General features: G+C 56.5%; 1 protein-coding gene across 1 annotated transcript; it reads left to right on the top strand.

The window, feature by feature from the left end:
- The first annotated feature begins 226 nt into the window (after window positions 1-226).
- On the top strand, window positions 227-4,791 carry FOXF1 (forkhead box F1). The gene is made up of 2 exons (XM_070388596.1): window positions 227-1,802; window positions 3,233-4,791. Exons 1-2 carry the CDS (start codon window positions 656-658, stop codon window positions 3,391-3,393), a joined length of 1,308 nt encoding a protein of 435 aa, XP_070244697.1. The 5' UTR covers window positions 227-655; the 3' UTR covers window positions 3,394-4,791.
- The last annotated feature ends 8,638 nt before the right edge of the window (window positions 4,792-13,429 follow it).

Below are 13,429 nucleotides of genomic sequence, written 5' to 3'. Positions count from 1 at the left end.
CGCGTTTTCCTCCGCGCGGCCCGGGTAGGGAAGGCGGGGTGGGGGGCGGGGGGTGGTGGCCAGCGCGCAGCTGGGCTGAACCCCGGGCCGAGGGCGCATTAACACTTGCTCGCCAGGTTGGTGGAGGCGGGGCGGGTTCCGCAGGCGGCCGCTGGGAGGCGAGGGTGGGGGCCCTTTAAGCGCCCACCACCGCGGGGTGCCGGAGGGGGGCTGGGAGGGGAGGGAACTCCTGGAGGGTCTTACGCCGGCCCGCGCGAGACGCCGCCGCCGAGAGACGACACGGAGCGGGCGGCCTCGGCTGGAGTCGTGGAGCCGAGCGCCGCGGGTGGCGAGGACCGAGCGCTGCTCCCCGCGGGGGCGCACGGCCACAGGCCCGAGAGGGGGGCGCCTCCCCCCTCAAAAAAACCGGTGTGTGTGTGGTGGGGGCTTCCTCGCGGCCTCCGCCCAGGCTGCAAAGAGGCTGCTCTCAGCCTCTGCTCGGCTCCTTCCTTGTGGGAGGGCGGGAGGGAAAGAGGGAGGAGAGTAGGGGGGAGGAGGGAACGGGAGGGAGAGCGGGGGGCTCAGCGCCAACCGCCCGCGGACCTGGCCGCTCCTCGGGGAGGACGGGCAGGCGGGGGAGGGTGCGCCGAGGCTAGCTCCGGAGAAGCGGCCGCCGATGACGGCAGAGGTGCAGCCAGCCCCGCGCGCGCAGCCCCCTCCCCCTCGGCCCCCTCCCCCTCCCCCTCCCCTTCCTCCTCCTCCTCCTCCTCCTCCCGGCTCGTCGGCCGCGCAGAGCAGCAGCGGCAGCGGCGGCGGCGGCAGCAGCCACCCGATGTCTTCGGCGCCCGAGAAGCAGCAGCCACCGCACGGCGGCGGCGGCGGCGGCGGCGGCGGCGGCGGCGGGGGAGGCGGCGCGGCCATGGACCCCGCGTCGTCCGGCCCGTCCAAGGCCAAGAAGACGAACGCCGGCATCCGGCGCCCGGAGAAGCCGCCCTACTCGTACATCGCGCTCATCGTCATGGCCATCCAGAGCTCGCCCACCAAGCGCCTGACGCTCAGCGAGATCTACCAGTTCCTGCAGAGCCGCTTCCCCTTCTTTCGCGGCTCCTACCAGGGCTGGAAGAACTCCGTGCGCCACAACCTCTCGCTCAACGAGTGCTTCATCAAGCTGCCCAAGGGCCTCGGGCGGCCGGGCAAGGGCCACTACTGGACCATCGACCCGGCCAGCGAGTTCATGTTTGAGGAGGGCTCCTTTCGGCGGCGGCCGCGCGGCTTCCGAAGGAAATGCCAGGCGCTCAAGCCCATGTACAGCATGATGAACGGGCTCGGCTTCAACCACCTCCCGGACACCTACAGCTTCCAGGGCTCTGCCGGCGGCCTCTCGTGCCCGCCCAACAGCCTGGCGCTGGAGGGAGGTCTGGGCATGATGAACGGCCACTTGCCGGGCAACGTGGACGGCATGGCTTTGCCCAGCCACTCGGTGCCCCACCTGCCCGCCAACGGCGGCCACTCGTACATGGGCAGCTGCGGAGGCACAGCGGCCGGCGAGTACCCGCACCACGACGGCTCGGTGCCTGCCTCCCCGCTGCTGCCCGCGGCGGCAGGCGGGGTCATGGAGCCCCACGCCGTCTACTCCGGCTCCGCGGCCGCCTGGCCTCCCTCCGCCTCAGCGGCTCTCAACAGCAGCGCCTCCTACATCAAGCAGCAGCCCCTGTCCCCCTGCAACCCCACGGCCAACCCCCTGTCCGGCAGCCTCTCCACGCACTCCCTGGACCAGCCGTATCTGCACCAGAACAGTCACAACACCCCTGCTGAGCTGCAAGGTGAGTGGGGAGCCCCGAGCTGTCCCCAGGACTGGGGGGTGGGGGCTACGGTGGACATCTGTGAGCGCGCTACAGACCTAGCCCCCAGACTGCCTGCGCCCTGGTCTGGAGCCTGCGGCCACCTCCGTGGGGTGCCAGTCCCCAAACTGCACCACTGAGGCCTCAGCTCCCTAAGGTGTCTCTCTGTCCACCTCTCCCCATCTGAGGGCTGAGTGCAGCCTGGAGTCCCCCCATAGACTAACATTCCGTTTTCCTTTCTGTTTCAACACCCAGATAGATGCTGGCAGCCCCAGCCTGGCCAGGTAGGCCCCATCCTCACCTCAAAGACTTAGACTGCAATATTCTAAGTCCCCTCAGGTCCCTTAGCTCCCTGACACCTGGGCCAGTTCCCAGGATGGAGCTGGCCTGTCCCCAGGGCAGCTGGCTTGTTCGCCCTGCTTCAGGAGAGCCGCCTCTGCTCTGAGCCGGGTTGGACGGAAGAGTTAGGCCCAAAGCCGGTGGGGTTTGGTGCTGGCACTCAGAGGCTTAGAACCCGGCCTTTCGGGAACCAGATTGAGTTGGGGGCTTTTTGTGGCAATAGAGGCTGAGAGGGCCCCAGATTGAAGGTCTGAGCTGCGGGCCCCAACAGACTCTGTTTCTCAGGATCCAGGTTTCCAGGCCCACAGGTACCGCTCCGCTTCCAATCCCCCCATGAGAAAAAAGATGCACAGCCATCTTCTCCTCTGGATCCTCTGTCTCAGCACACGCTAGCAGGCTTCTGGGTCTGGTTCTTGAAAGAGCTTGGAGGGATCCAAGCAGAGGCCTGTCAGGAGTCAGCTGTCAGCAGCCAGCGGGAGGCAGGAGCCGGGCCTGGAGAATGGAGGGCTCTCTCCACGGGGGTCGCACAACTGCGGCTGCTTCAAACTCCAGCCGGGGTTCCAGAGGTCCCGCAGGCTTGGCTCCCCAAAGACCCTTCCTCTGGAGAAGCCCTCTTTGCCCCTGTGTTGGCCCCTGCTGGCCTGGCTCGTTGCTGTGGGGACACTGCTGCCTCCAGGGGCTGGAAGGTGGCTGCCCGGCGCCAGGCCCAGGCCTCAGGCTGCCTGGAAGTGGAGGCCGCTGGACCTTCCCTGCTGGCCCCTCTCACCCCTTCCCTGTCCGCCACCGGAAGCCTCCCAAGCCAGGCTCAGTGTCCACGGAGGGAGAGGCTGGGGCAGCGGGCACCCAGGGTTGCAGGGATCCTTGACCGTGTCTGGGGAATCTTCCCTCTGGGCGCCGGCCCGACTGAGACCTGAAACCGGGAGCTGGGACGCGGGGAGGCCTCGGCCCAGCGCCGAGCCAGGCAGGCCTGCCCCCGGGGCACCCCCCACAGTAACGGTGCTTCTCCACCTGGAGCCTGGGCCTCCGGAGGCCACCCTTTAATGCCCCCTTTCCTGTTCGCCTCGCCCCCGCAGGCATCCCGCGGTATCACTCGCAGTCACCCAGCATGTGTGACCGAAAGGAGTTCGTCTTCTCTTTCAACACCATGGCATCCTCGTCCATGCACTCGGCTGGCGGCGGCTCCTACTACCACCAGCAGGTCACCTACCAAGACATCAAGCCCTGTGTCATGTGAGGCCACAGCTCCGGGGCCCCTCCGGGCAGGGGCCAGCCGGGCGCAGGGACTTCGGAACCCGTCACCAGAAACTGCTTTATTTTTTATTTTTTTTGAGGTATAACCGTCAGCAGAAGAAAAGGGTTTGACCCCTCCCCAACCGGATTATTGGGAAAGGGATCCCGTGAGGCAAAGACCGATCGAGGTCGGCACCTCCCCCCACCACCACTCCCTCAGCAGTTTTTTTTTATGGTGATGGCGGGGGCCTGATCTGACTGCAGCTGTTGATAAATAAGTATCTATTTTTGATCCGACTGAAACCGGCTGAGAAGGTGCTGTGTTGGGGAAGAACTCTCAACATCTGAACACGCATTTCTGCTACGGTCTCTCCCCCTCTTCCCCTCCAACGGCAAATGTCGGGGAAGGTTTTTAGGAGAAAGGCAAACGTGTGAAACCGTCATTATCAAATACTTTTATTTTTTGGTTGAGTATTTATCGTTTTATTTTTAATTTTTTTGGAAAGAATGTCTTGGAATGCGCGTCTCCTTTTTAGAGCCGTCTCTTGTAGGGAAAGGAGGGGTTGACAAGAAGTCGCCCTCTCCCTCCCCACCTCAGAAGTCCTCCCGTCAGCCACAGGTGGATCCTTGTGCGAGTAACTTGCATTTCTGAAGCCACTGCTCATCTTAGGAAAGAAACCAGGAGCCCAGGAGCAGGCGGCTCTCCCGGCCTCTGCCACCGTCCTCCTCTGCCTTCCTCTCCTTCCTTCTCTTCAGGCTTTTTTGGTTTGGTTTCGAACTTTGTTTTGACTTGTTTGGTGGGTGTTTTTTCTCCCGAGACCCAGCTGTCTCCGATCTCTACTGTAAACCTTCTGGTGGGAGCGTGAGGCAGGCAGGGCGCCGTGGGGACGGGGAAGGCCCGCAGAGCGCCCCGAGTCAGGATTGCGGTGACGCAGAAAGGTTAAGGCACTTTTAAAAAAAAACGATAGCAAGGCTCATCCTGTTATTTATTCTACTTTCTTTCCCTAATAATCGAAACACCGCATAGGCTCCTCCGTTTATCAGTATTAATGGTGTAACTTTGTTGGCAATATTTGCCGCGTAGAATTTTTTTTTTTTTAGATATCCATTGTAAATTTGAAACTAAGTCTGATCTGTGTAAAGACAAATTTCCATATGTTTTATATAAATATATATATATATAAAATGAAGGACTTCCCCCTTTTTTAGTATTTTGGCTGCTGGGGTGCAGCGTTTGTGACACGTATTTTAAATTTCCTTCTGCACTGTATAAAAATGACAATTTGAGGATGTTTTTGCCTTTTGTGTATTTTTTCCTAAAAAAGAACAAAATAAAAATGTATAACATTTGTATATGGCCTTATATTGTATCAACTAGAAATAAAATTGCATGAGTATTTTATTGGGATTGCAGAATATCTTCAAAATATAGACAGTAACCGGCCTGGGATTGCCAGTCTTATTTTTTTTTTCTTTTTTTGTATTTAAAGTATGGATGATTCTTAATCTTTTTCCCCCCTTTTTATTTGTTGGCTAATCCTTCTCTTTTCACTCTTCATTTCACATTGAAGTGAAATCTGGACAAGAGTAACTATTTTTCTTGGCTTCTGTTTTTTAAGAAGAGCCCTTTGCCCCTCTAAATGTCATTTCTTGTTTTAAAAAAAAATAATCAAACTTAGAAAAAACTGTAGTTTTTCCTCCCCAGGGAAAAACATACATACATATATGTATGTGTGCATATATATATATATATATATAATAATTTACACTTTCTTTTTGGTCACTCCAGGACCAATGAGAATTGTATTTTGAGTTTCAAACTTTACTATTTGCAACTGTTATTGATCATGGAGCATCTTCTAAGGTTTTATTTTTTGATAGGATTTTTTTTTTTTGGTGCCCTACACTTGGTTTTCCCCAATGGTGAAGCAAATAAACTTTGAGCAAGAAAAAGGCTGTTGGTGGGAGAGCAAGGTGATAGGCATGTTTCCCCCCTAAATCATTAGGGGGGAAATCCATTTTAAAAAGTCTGTCTCCCCTACTGACCCGCTTTCTATTCCAATTCCCAGCTACCTAGGAAAACAAACACAATAAAGTCCCATTGCCGGTGCAGCCGTTCAAGACCCACCACAGTTTCTCTGCGTCGTGGGGTCATGAGCCTCTGAACCTGGTTCTTCTCAAATTTGACATTTTGGACATGAGGGCAATTTCTCCGGTGCTCTGTTACATCAAAATTATCAATAAACTCGCCCGGGCAATTAATGCTCAAACTAACAGCTGTCTATAAAATGGAGATAAAGGGGACAGGAAGAAGCTGGCGACTTTGTCCCTCGGGTCTCAGGCAGCCGGAGCAGTGGGCAGTGCGTGGGGAGCAGCTTCACCGAGGGCAGAGGAGGCCCTGTCTTTGGGGCGGAGGCCACCACTCCTTATCCCCTGCCCCCACTGATGCCCTGGAGAACACGGCCAGAGAAAAGCCCTCAGGCCTAAGGTGCGGGAGCCGCTGTGCTGGGGATCCAGACAACCTCGGCAGGCAGGCGGGAGGGGCCCCCTCCTTCCTCCATTGGAGCCTGCGCCCCAATTAGGATGGAGGCTCCGGGGAAGTGGGGCTGATTAGGAGAAACCCAATGCCAGCCCAGTCGGTGTGTTCCCCGGTCTTCTGCTGAGGCGTCTCCAGACCCCGCGCCCACTCCCTTGGCTCCTTGGCAAGCTAGAGGCCACTGTGCGCCCTGGTAATACAGGGCTTCGGCGCCACTGGACCAGAGTCCGGGGTGGCAGTGAACCCCGGTTTTCCTGTTCATCTCCACCGCAGCGCCTTCATTTCAGCGGGATCTCCCAGCGCACTCACATCCCCGCCAGGCTGGATGGGAGGCACCCAGAAGGACTGGGGCAGGAATACCAGCCCTGGGGAGCCCAGGAATCAGGGATGGGCCTGACCCGGGGCCTGGGGCTGAGAGAAGAGTCCAGTCTTCCCCTCAGAGAGGGGAGTCTGGCTTCGGGCAAACCCGGAAGGGCCAGATTCTACAGGCGTAACTGCTTCCACATCCACGACCAAGATTTCACAAGGCCTGTTCCGCAGGACTGCATTGGCTCTCGCCGAGGCCTACCCAAGGCCCATTTTGGTCCGGCTCACACCGACTGCGGGATGACGCTCCCACTGCCAGGTGCCAACACAAAAGCCTGCACAGTTCCTGCAAGTTACCAGCCTAAAATGCAAACGCACTTCTAAGGTGGTTACACGCCCTGCCCTGGGTATGTAGAGTATACTTCTAGCTTAGGAACATCCTCGAGAGAATTAATTCAAAAGTCCTGTGCGTACCTTTAGGATTTGTCCTGGAACAATGCAGACGAGATACCCTAAAGGTATGAATACCCCGCAAAGCAACAGGCCTGGGGGTGGGGAAGCAGCCAGGACAGAACTCGATAGGGTTTCTAGAAGAGGATGACACATCCCGCCTCGGCTGCAGCTCCCTGCAGCTCTCCGCGAGGGGCCGACGCCCTGGACACAGCCGCACCTCGGCTGCAGGCCATGGCGGCCCCAGGCAGCAGCTGCAGCAGCGCCTTGGCGCCGCGTCCTGGCTCCCCAGCCCCGCGGAGGCAGGCCCAGGGACCAGTCTGCACTCAGGGTGTGCGCTTCAGAAGGAAGGGAAAGTGCCCGCCGGGTCCTGCTGTTTTCTTGGCTCTTGGGGGAAACCGAAGGGGTAGGGGTGGGGAGGGTGAGGTACTGAAAGCCTGGCTCCCCGCCGGCAGCACTGCTGGAGGTAGTGCAGATGGAGCTGGAGCCCCAACCCCGCAAGGCTTGACCGGGCAAGCCACGTCACCTCTGAGCCTCAGTTTTCCTCCTGTCTAATAGTAACATCATGTAGACCTATGGGCACGGTGGTCAGCGAGGTGATGCCTGTCGGGAGCAAGACAGCCTAGCTCCGGGGTGCCCATACGGGAATGGCTATGAGATCCAGGCATTTCTTATCCTTCTCCCCTTCATTGTGGGGATGAGTGCCAAGCAAGATGCAAGAACTAGTATTTTACGAGGCTGCCCTCTCAGGGACTTGAGTATCCAGCTTGGGGACCGCTGGACTCCCCATCTTCCAATACGATGCACCTGGACGTTCGTTCCCTCCCTTCCCAGGGAGGAGGAAGACATCATCCCATTTGGCTCAAGAGATGGAATTCTGACATGGGGTTGAATCAGGGGTTCCGATAAGGACCCACCCCAGGACCTCCTAACCTCTGGTCAGGAGACCCCTGAGCTCAAGGGCTTCCCTTCTGAGAGAGTGACTCAGGGACTGTCCCCATCAGAAACGCCAGGGCTGTCTGTCTGCTCCAACTGCGGGTGGGGGGTATGTGTGTGTGTGCTGAGAGTTACTGCGTTAGAATCTCTGGAGGAGGGACCCAGGAATCCTCAGGCCCACAGACTTCCAGGGGGTGCTGATGGGCGCCAAGTTTAGAGTCTTTCCTCCAAAGTTCTCTGGGCTCCGGAGAAAACCTAGGAGAAGATGCCTCACTGTGGCCTCTGCTGCCCCCTCCCGTCCAGAGGCCCAGCCAGCTTGTGATGTTAATGGAGAAGCAGCTGACACAGGGTGCCTGGAGACACAAGCACAGGGCTCGCTCACATTCAGAAGGTGCCTGGGCTGGGTATGGCCATCCTCTTTACATGGCACCTCTGTTTACCTCCTCAGCAGCCCTACTATGCAGATCCTATAACTCACTGCTCCCGCTTCCAGATGAAGAAACCAGCTCGAGGAGGGTAGGGGACTTCATCCAGACAGTCCTGGTGAGAGGTGGAACTGAATGCAGAGCTCATGTTCCCAACTACTGTATTAATACCACATAGCTCCTGGACACCCATTTTCCTCCAGCCACGAGGCCTAATGAAAAAAGGGAGAAGTCAAAGTCTGGTCCATGATCCAGCTTCCTACCTGTGCTGAGGAAATGATGATGGGCAGGGTCTGCACAGGGGACTGGGTCTCTCTGATCCCCTTGCTGGCCTTTGGATGGGGTGGGGAAGCTCCCTGAGCAGCCCAGCTCAGACCCCTGACATTTACCTCCTCTCTGGGACAATGAACCTGGTTTTCATGGGTTCCCACCATAGCCCCCCTTGAGAGATCCCTTCACTTTCTCAACTCTCCCTAATCCAGTGGAGAAAAACTCAAACAAAAGTTGAAGTTCAAGGCAAGAGAGGCCAGTTGGAGCAGGATGTGTGGCTATAGCCTCTTGCTCTGCTTCTGGCATCTTTTGGGCATCGATGGCTCAGAGTTCTGAGCTGTTTTAAGGAGGGAGGGGCTTGTTTAGCATCTCCCACTGGCAAGGTATGATGGAACACTGACTTACTGTGGGACCATGACAAACCACGGCCGCATTGATTTCTGGGTCTTGAGGGTGGGCGGGGGAGAGGGACATTTGAGTCTGCAAATGTGGAATACTGTTTTGTCAAGAAACACGGGCAGAGGACGAGCTGCCACAAATTCACTCATTCAGAATGCCAAGCACCCACTACCCTTTGCCATTGGGTCAGATAGGATTCAGCAGCTGACACGCCACTGCGGTCACGGACCCACAGACCAGCACAGTTTCCAGCCCCAGGATACTTGGGGTCGGTCATGCCAACACCCCGAAGAGGCGATGTGCACCAAGGCCAAAGCACCCAAGCCCTGAGGAGAGGCAGAAAGCTGGCACTGTTTATGACCCTGACGTTGGATGGTTGGGCTTCCCAAGTGGGCACAGTGGTAAAGAATCCGCCTGCCAATGCAGAGGACTCGAGACTCGAGACTCGGGTCTGATCCGTGGGTAGGGAAGATCCCCTGGAGAATCTCAGACAGAGGAGCCTGGTGGGGTACAGTCCATGGGGTTGCAGAGAGTCGGACACGACTGATCGACTGAGCGCACGTGCATGTTGGCATGGTCACCAAGGTCCCCTCTGACTCACAGAGCGGGCTGTCTTGAGGACGTGCACAGGGTGAGCCTGCTGAGAGGACGGAGGTGCTGGGGGCAGGTGCGGCTGCGCCCTGCGGCTGATTTCCTGTGTCAGTGGGCCAGCAGCCCAGAAGCAGCGCAGGCGGACAGTGGCTGAGGAGACAGTGGTGATATGCCTCCCCAGGCTGGACCAGGGAGGTCCAGGGGGCAGGCCCGGGCCCTGAGAGTCCTACTGTGTCTAGGACTCACCACCACAGGGCACGCCAGGCCCTTGGATGTCCCCTGGAAGAGGGTACGTTTCTGTTTCAAACCAAGCCCCACAGTTCAGCAGGCCTGCGTTTCTGGATCCTGCAGTAACACCTTCTCACGGTCGCAACTCAGGTGAGCAGGGAGGGCGGGCCATCTCTGTCCAGCGAATCCTTCCCTGGGGGAGAGCTAGGGGTGTGCGGGTGAGCAGGGACCCTCCTCGGGAGAGGCCGCGGGTCTGAGGGTCCGGGAATTACGCCGCTGGTTGCTTCTGGGGCGGCAGCGCCACCTGCTGTCCACTTCGCACTTTGCGCCGGGACAACAGCAGGGGCCCTCCAGGAAACCCGATCTCACATGAACATGGACGGAAGCTGTGCACGTGAATCCGATTTTGAGGTGTTAGGACCTTGGACTTTTGCTGAGGGGCAGCTGGCATTTTTTGGGAGAGGGTCAAACTAAATGAATTTACTCTTTTCCTAATTACACAAATGAGAGGGCTTATTTAAAATAAACAAACTGTAGAAAAGTGAATGTTAAGAAAGCAAACACTGATTCAAACCCATCCCTGGAGACAGCATGTCAGCCCCAGGAGACATCTCCCTGCACACAGAGACCCTGCTGTCCCTAGAGAAGGATGACAAGCCCAGGGGTGGAGACCCTGGGAGTCAAAGGGCCTGAGTCCGAGTCCTGACTCCACTACTCCCAGCTGTGAGTTTGGGTGGTTGTGATGGCTCAGCCTCCTCTACACCTCAGCTTCCCTGTCTGTAAGGTGGGGGTCGTGGTAGGAGTACTTCTCTCAAAGCATTCAGTAAATCAGAGAATCTATGAAGGGCTCACAGGTGAACCAAAAGAGGGCAAGCACTCTGCCTGAGGACACAGCAAGGGCCTGTGGAAGCGGGATTCACTGCAAAGCCCCGTGTGTACGGCTCCCACACCACGTACCTCCAACACCAAATCAACCGTCTCTGCTGTCCCCATGGGCCACCGTGTCTCCCAGCTCCCCAGGAGGCCTGCTGGTGGTCGAGAAGTGATGGATCCGTGTCTCGCTAGAGGACAGGCTTCTCCCTTGATGGTGGGGAGAGGTCCTGGGGCTGAAGGCCAGCTCTGCTGTGTGACCTTATCAAGTCGGATAACCTGGGAGCTGCACCTTCTGCAGTGGGGACAACCTCTGGAGTGGGGACGACAGGCCTGCTCTGTGGGATTCTTCTAAGGGTTAAGTGAGAGAATCCACCCTCAGAGCCAGGGAGGGATGTTTTAGTTTGCTCACAACTCAGCACTTCAGGGTCTGAGTTTACTGCTTCCAAACCATCCGGAGTCTAAAATGTCCACATTACATGGTCACATGTCAGCTCCCATCATAACCTTTGTGGATTTATGGGCATTGAAAATAAAGAATTCCATTCACAGGAAGAAATCCTGCCCCACTAGAGGAACAGGAGTGTGGGTTCCACTATTTAGAAGTCTCTGCATGTTTGAAAGATTGCCCAGGCAGTCTCCAGTGAAAACCTTGGATGATGACAAGGATTGAGGAGGCGATGGGAACACAGAGGGGAGGGTATGGTGGCGTGGGGGACAAGGGGCTCTGCCTCACACCAGGGAACAAGCCAGTGAAACTCTGTGCCTGAGTTTCCTCACCTATCCAGGCAATAACACACGGGTCTGTTTCTAGCAAGAGGAGAGGCTGGCCCGGTGACCGGCAGATGGTGGGCTTCCAACGGGACAGATCAGAATGGACAAGATAGACTTGATACGGCGAGTGGACAAAATCCACCGCCTGCCGCCAGGAGACTCCCCTGCAGGCTCCCAAACTGAGCAGAGCCCAGCCCCAGGGGTGTGTCTGCCACTAGCATGCACACACCCTGGGGGAATTCCTCCCCCCCACCCCCCCCCGGCCACCAATCCTTCTAGAAAACGACCCAGTTTTGTCTGCCTCTTTCTAACACAGGTGGTCAGGCGACAGTGACCCACAGGGATGGGATAGAAGATACATAGATAATCCTAGTTCAGCCTATGATCAGCTACATCCTGACTCCTGGCTTCACTACCAAAGCTGGGTAACTGTGGGCAAATTACCAGTCTGTGAAGAGCAATGTCCCTCAAAAGTGCCTATGAGGATCAGGTGAAATTATGCATTAGCATTATCTATTTAACTTGTATTTCTAAATCATACCTTCAATAATGTATGTGTATTTATAAATATGTTATACATTAACATCATTATAATATAAATGAAACTGTGCAACTGATCATTAATGAAGAACAAATTACCCTCAAAAGTGAAAGCAGCAAAAATCACCCACTTCAATCCTGACTGCAATCTGGGCAAAGTTCAGTGGAACCAGCCCGTGTCTGCTCCAGCAGGCATCGGCTGAGGCAGCTCTTCTGGGGCTGGGACTCACTGCCAAGATGGCACGCCCACGAGGCTGGTGGGCTGGCAGCGCTGGCTCCTCTCTGTGAGCCCTCTCCACGGGCAGCTTGGGCTGGCCTCTAAGAACAAGTGTCCCAAGAAGATGGGGTGGAAGCTGCCCATTCGGTAGCCTCCTCAGGAAAGGTGTTCGACAGTGTTCACCCACTTGTCTCAGAGCCCAGATTCAAGGGGATCTGCCCAGATCTCTTCTCTCAATGGGGCTGTTAAAGAACTTTGGGTGGCATTCTACAACTTCCACAGCACTTAAAACAGCTCAGTGAGTTAGAGGCGTTCTTCTCAGGAGGGAAGACAAAAGGTACCAGCAGAGGCTGTCACCTCACTCCCAGCTCCAGAACGGGGGAGGCGGCAGGTAGGCAGCGCCCCCTACGGCATGCTGTGGAAAGTGATCGTTCACGGGCACGCTGACCTCTTCTTCCTGCTTTCAAGTATGGAGTTTTGTGTAAGATTTATTTTGAAGACAGACCTCCCCACAGTAGCCCTACCCTGCAAAAAATCCACTTTGAAAATGACCGGAGAGTCCACAGTACCTGTTGTATGTGGAACACTGGACAGGTTAGATCCAGATACAGGGGGCGGGAGTGTAGCAATCCCCGCCCGGTTATTTCTGCTGAGTGCAGGGGGTGTGAGGACTGAAGATCTGGAAGCATCCTCTGCAAGCCAGGTGCTTCTCTGGAGCCTGTGGGGGAGGGCAGATGGCAATGTGTGGCCATGCTCCCGAGGAATAAAAAGAAGAGATTCAGGGAAGGACCCTGTTTTGCTCCTTTGGCCAAAATGCAGAAAGCTTCAGTATTTCATACTGGTATCTCATATCTGGCCCTGGTCCCTTAAAACCCAGGGCAGTTTTCTCAAGCTTGACCAGTAGGGGCGCTGGGATCTGTCACTGATGTCTGCGTGGGTGTGGGTGTGAACGCGGAGCTGGATTTGCCCTGTGTTTACTATCCCCTGCACCTGATTATGGTTTTCTAAAGGTTGCTCTCATCTGACATTTTATCTTCTCACCAATATCCCTCTTCACGAAATGTGCGCTGTTGCAGTTTCAGCTCCACAGGCTCTCTTTTCCCGGGTAGCTGACCCTCAGCCTTTCCTACTTGCAGCCTGTCGTCATGTCTCTTTCCCCCTCTGTGGCACCTGGGAGCAGGTCTGTGTGTGTCACTGGAGGGGACCTGGGGTGGCCAAACGATGGCTGAAGGACACGAGGAGGGCAGACCTACAGAAGTTGTGGCGGGACCCCTCCCCTCAGAGTCTAGGGGGTTGGCTCCCCCACTTCCTGGCAGCTCAGGGGTTGGGGGCTGGGTTGGGGAGCCTGCGGTGTGAACAGTGCCGTCCTGGCTCCTTTGCTGGAGGTTAAGATACAGTCATCCCGTGGTATCTGTGCGACTGCTTCCAGGAGCTGCTGTAGATACCAAAATCCACTGACGCACAAGTCCCTTGTATAAAACTGTGTCATACAGTCGGC

This window comes from Bos mutus, chromosome 18 (assembly GCF_027580195.1).
Source record: "Bos mutus isolate GX-2022 chromosome 18, NWIPB_WYAK_1.1, whole genome shotgun sequence".
NCBI lineage: Eukaryota > Metazoa > Chordata > Mammalia > Artiodactyla > Bovidae > Bos > Bos mutus.
This window is presented reverse-complemented; position numbering and strand designations above follow the sequence as displayed.